At 56.5% G+C, this 1,799-nt stretch overlaps 1 gene segment (V, D, J or C); it reads right to left on the bottom strand.

The window, feature by feature from the left end:
• Nucleotides 1-1,104: 1,104 nt before the first annotated feature.
• LOC141570481 (immunoglobulin heavy variable 1-18-like) lies at nt 1,105-1,595 on the bottom strand. The segment is given in 2 exon segments: nt 1,105-1,424; nt 1,508-1,595. Coding segments are annotated over 2 exon segments (366 nt in total).
• Between the last annotated feature and the right edge of the window lie 204 nt (nt 1,596-1,799).

The raw sequence follows: 1,799 nt of genomic DNA, 5'->3' as shown, positions 1-1,799 counted from the left end.
CAGGCCCCACATGGTCACCACTGGTGAGGGCCCTCTGCCTGGTTCACATGCGGTGGCTTCCTGCTGTGACCTCACAGGGTGGGAGGGACAAGTAAGCTGTCCGGGGCTCATTAGAGAGGCTCTGATCCCCTTCCTGAGGACTGCGCTCTGATGACACAGCTCCTCCCAAGTCCCCACCTGCTAACACAACCCTCCATGGGGGTTAGGATTTCAACACACACATTGTCAGACCACATCCTCCCCGAGACCCTCCTGGGTGTCTGTGGTCCTGCCAACACCTTGATATCGTCCAGTGAAAATGACCGCACGCTCTGAGCCCGAGACTGTGAGGGAATCAATGTGAGTAGATCTGAGCCCCGAAGTGTGTGGTAATTAGATTCATTTGTCCTGGGAAAGTAACAGGCTGGACGTGAGTCTCACATCATCCAGCGTCTCCCCACGTTGCTCCCTGTTGTGTGAGGACCCTCAGGACTCCCCAGGGACAGGGACACCCGCAGGCTGGGTTCTGAGGGGAGGAGCCTCTTCAGGAACTCACCCCTGCAGGGGAGGCTGAGGGGACGGTGAGCTGGTGTAGACTGTGCTAGACCTGAGACACTTGTCACCTAGGACGTTGTCACCACTTGTCATGATGGTCCTCCCAGGTGTCATGTGTGTGGTGCTTGATCACAGGTGGGAAGTAGAAATTCACACTTCATTCTATACTCATTTTCCCTCAAAACATAGTTCTGTTTTTCTGAAATAGGGGAAAGAGAGGGAACTTGCTATGGAGACCCTGCCATTTAATCTGCCTCCCCCAAGTGGTCCCAGGTGATGCCTGAACTAACCTCCCTCATTCAGAGAACACGGAGGCTCCAGATGTGCCCTCTGCAAGGACAATGACACATGACAGGTCCTTTCTGGAAAGGCTTTCCCTGGTTCCTCCTTACAGGATGTTTGGACACTGGAAACCTTCCCCTGAATGACTGAGGTGCCCCTGAGAGCCTCACTCCTCATCTCAGGTTCCTGACTCTGCGTGAGGAAGTCAGGAGACACATCGTCCCTGTCGTCTCCTCAGCCCCCACAGCTGCCCTCTCCTCAGGGTTCCTGACACTCTCAGGATGTGGGTCATCTCACTGTGTCCCTCGCACAGTAATACACGGCCGTGTCCTCAGGTCTCAGACTGCTCAGCTCCATGTAGGCTGTGCTGGTGGACGTGTCCCTGGTCATGGTGACTCTGCCCTGGAACTTCTGTGCATACCTTATGCGACCATTGCATGCACAGATCCGTTCCATCCACTCAAGCCCTTGTCCCGGGGCCTGTCGCACCCATTGCACCCAGTAGCTGGTGAAGGTGTATCCGGAAGCCTTGCAGGACACCTTCACTGAGGCCCCAGGCTTCCTCACCTCAGCCCCAGGCTGCACCAGCTGGACCTCGGAGTGGACACCTGTGGGGAGGAGACAGGAGTGGGTGGATCCCCCAACACTTGATCAGGTCCCCTCATCAGCCAGGGACTGGGGAGTCCCTTACCTGTAGCCACTGCCACCAGGAAGAGGACTGTCCATCTCCAGTCCATGGTGAGGGCTGTGCTGTCAGGACGTCTGTAGGGGAGCGTGTGGCTGTGGGGCGATGCTCTCAGGGCACAGACATGTCCGTACTTAGCCCCGCCCACCTGGGCTCATTTGCATATTCATGAGCAGAGGGTTTCATAGCTGAAGACTTGGCCCACCTGAGAGAAGCTCGATGACACAGGACCATGTTCAGTGGGCGTCTGAGGGTCCAAGTCCTAATCCCTGATGGAGGATATGTGTCCCCTGCCAGG

Source organism: Rhinolophus sinicus, linkage group LG03 (assembly GCF_036562045.2).
Source record: "Rhinolophus sinicus isolate RSC01 linkage group LG03, ASM3656204v1, whole genome shotgun sequence".
Lineage (NCBI taxonomy): Eukaryota > Metazoa > Chordata > Mammalia > Chiroptera > Rhinolophidae > Rhinolophus > Rhinolophus sinicus.
This window is presented reverse-complemented; position numbering and strand designations above follow the sequence as displayed.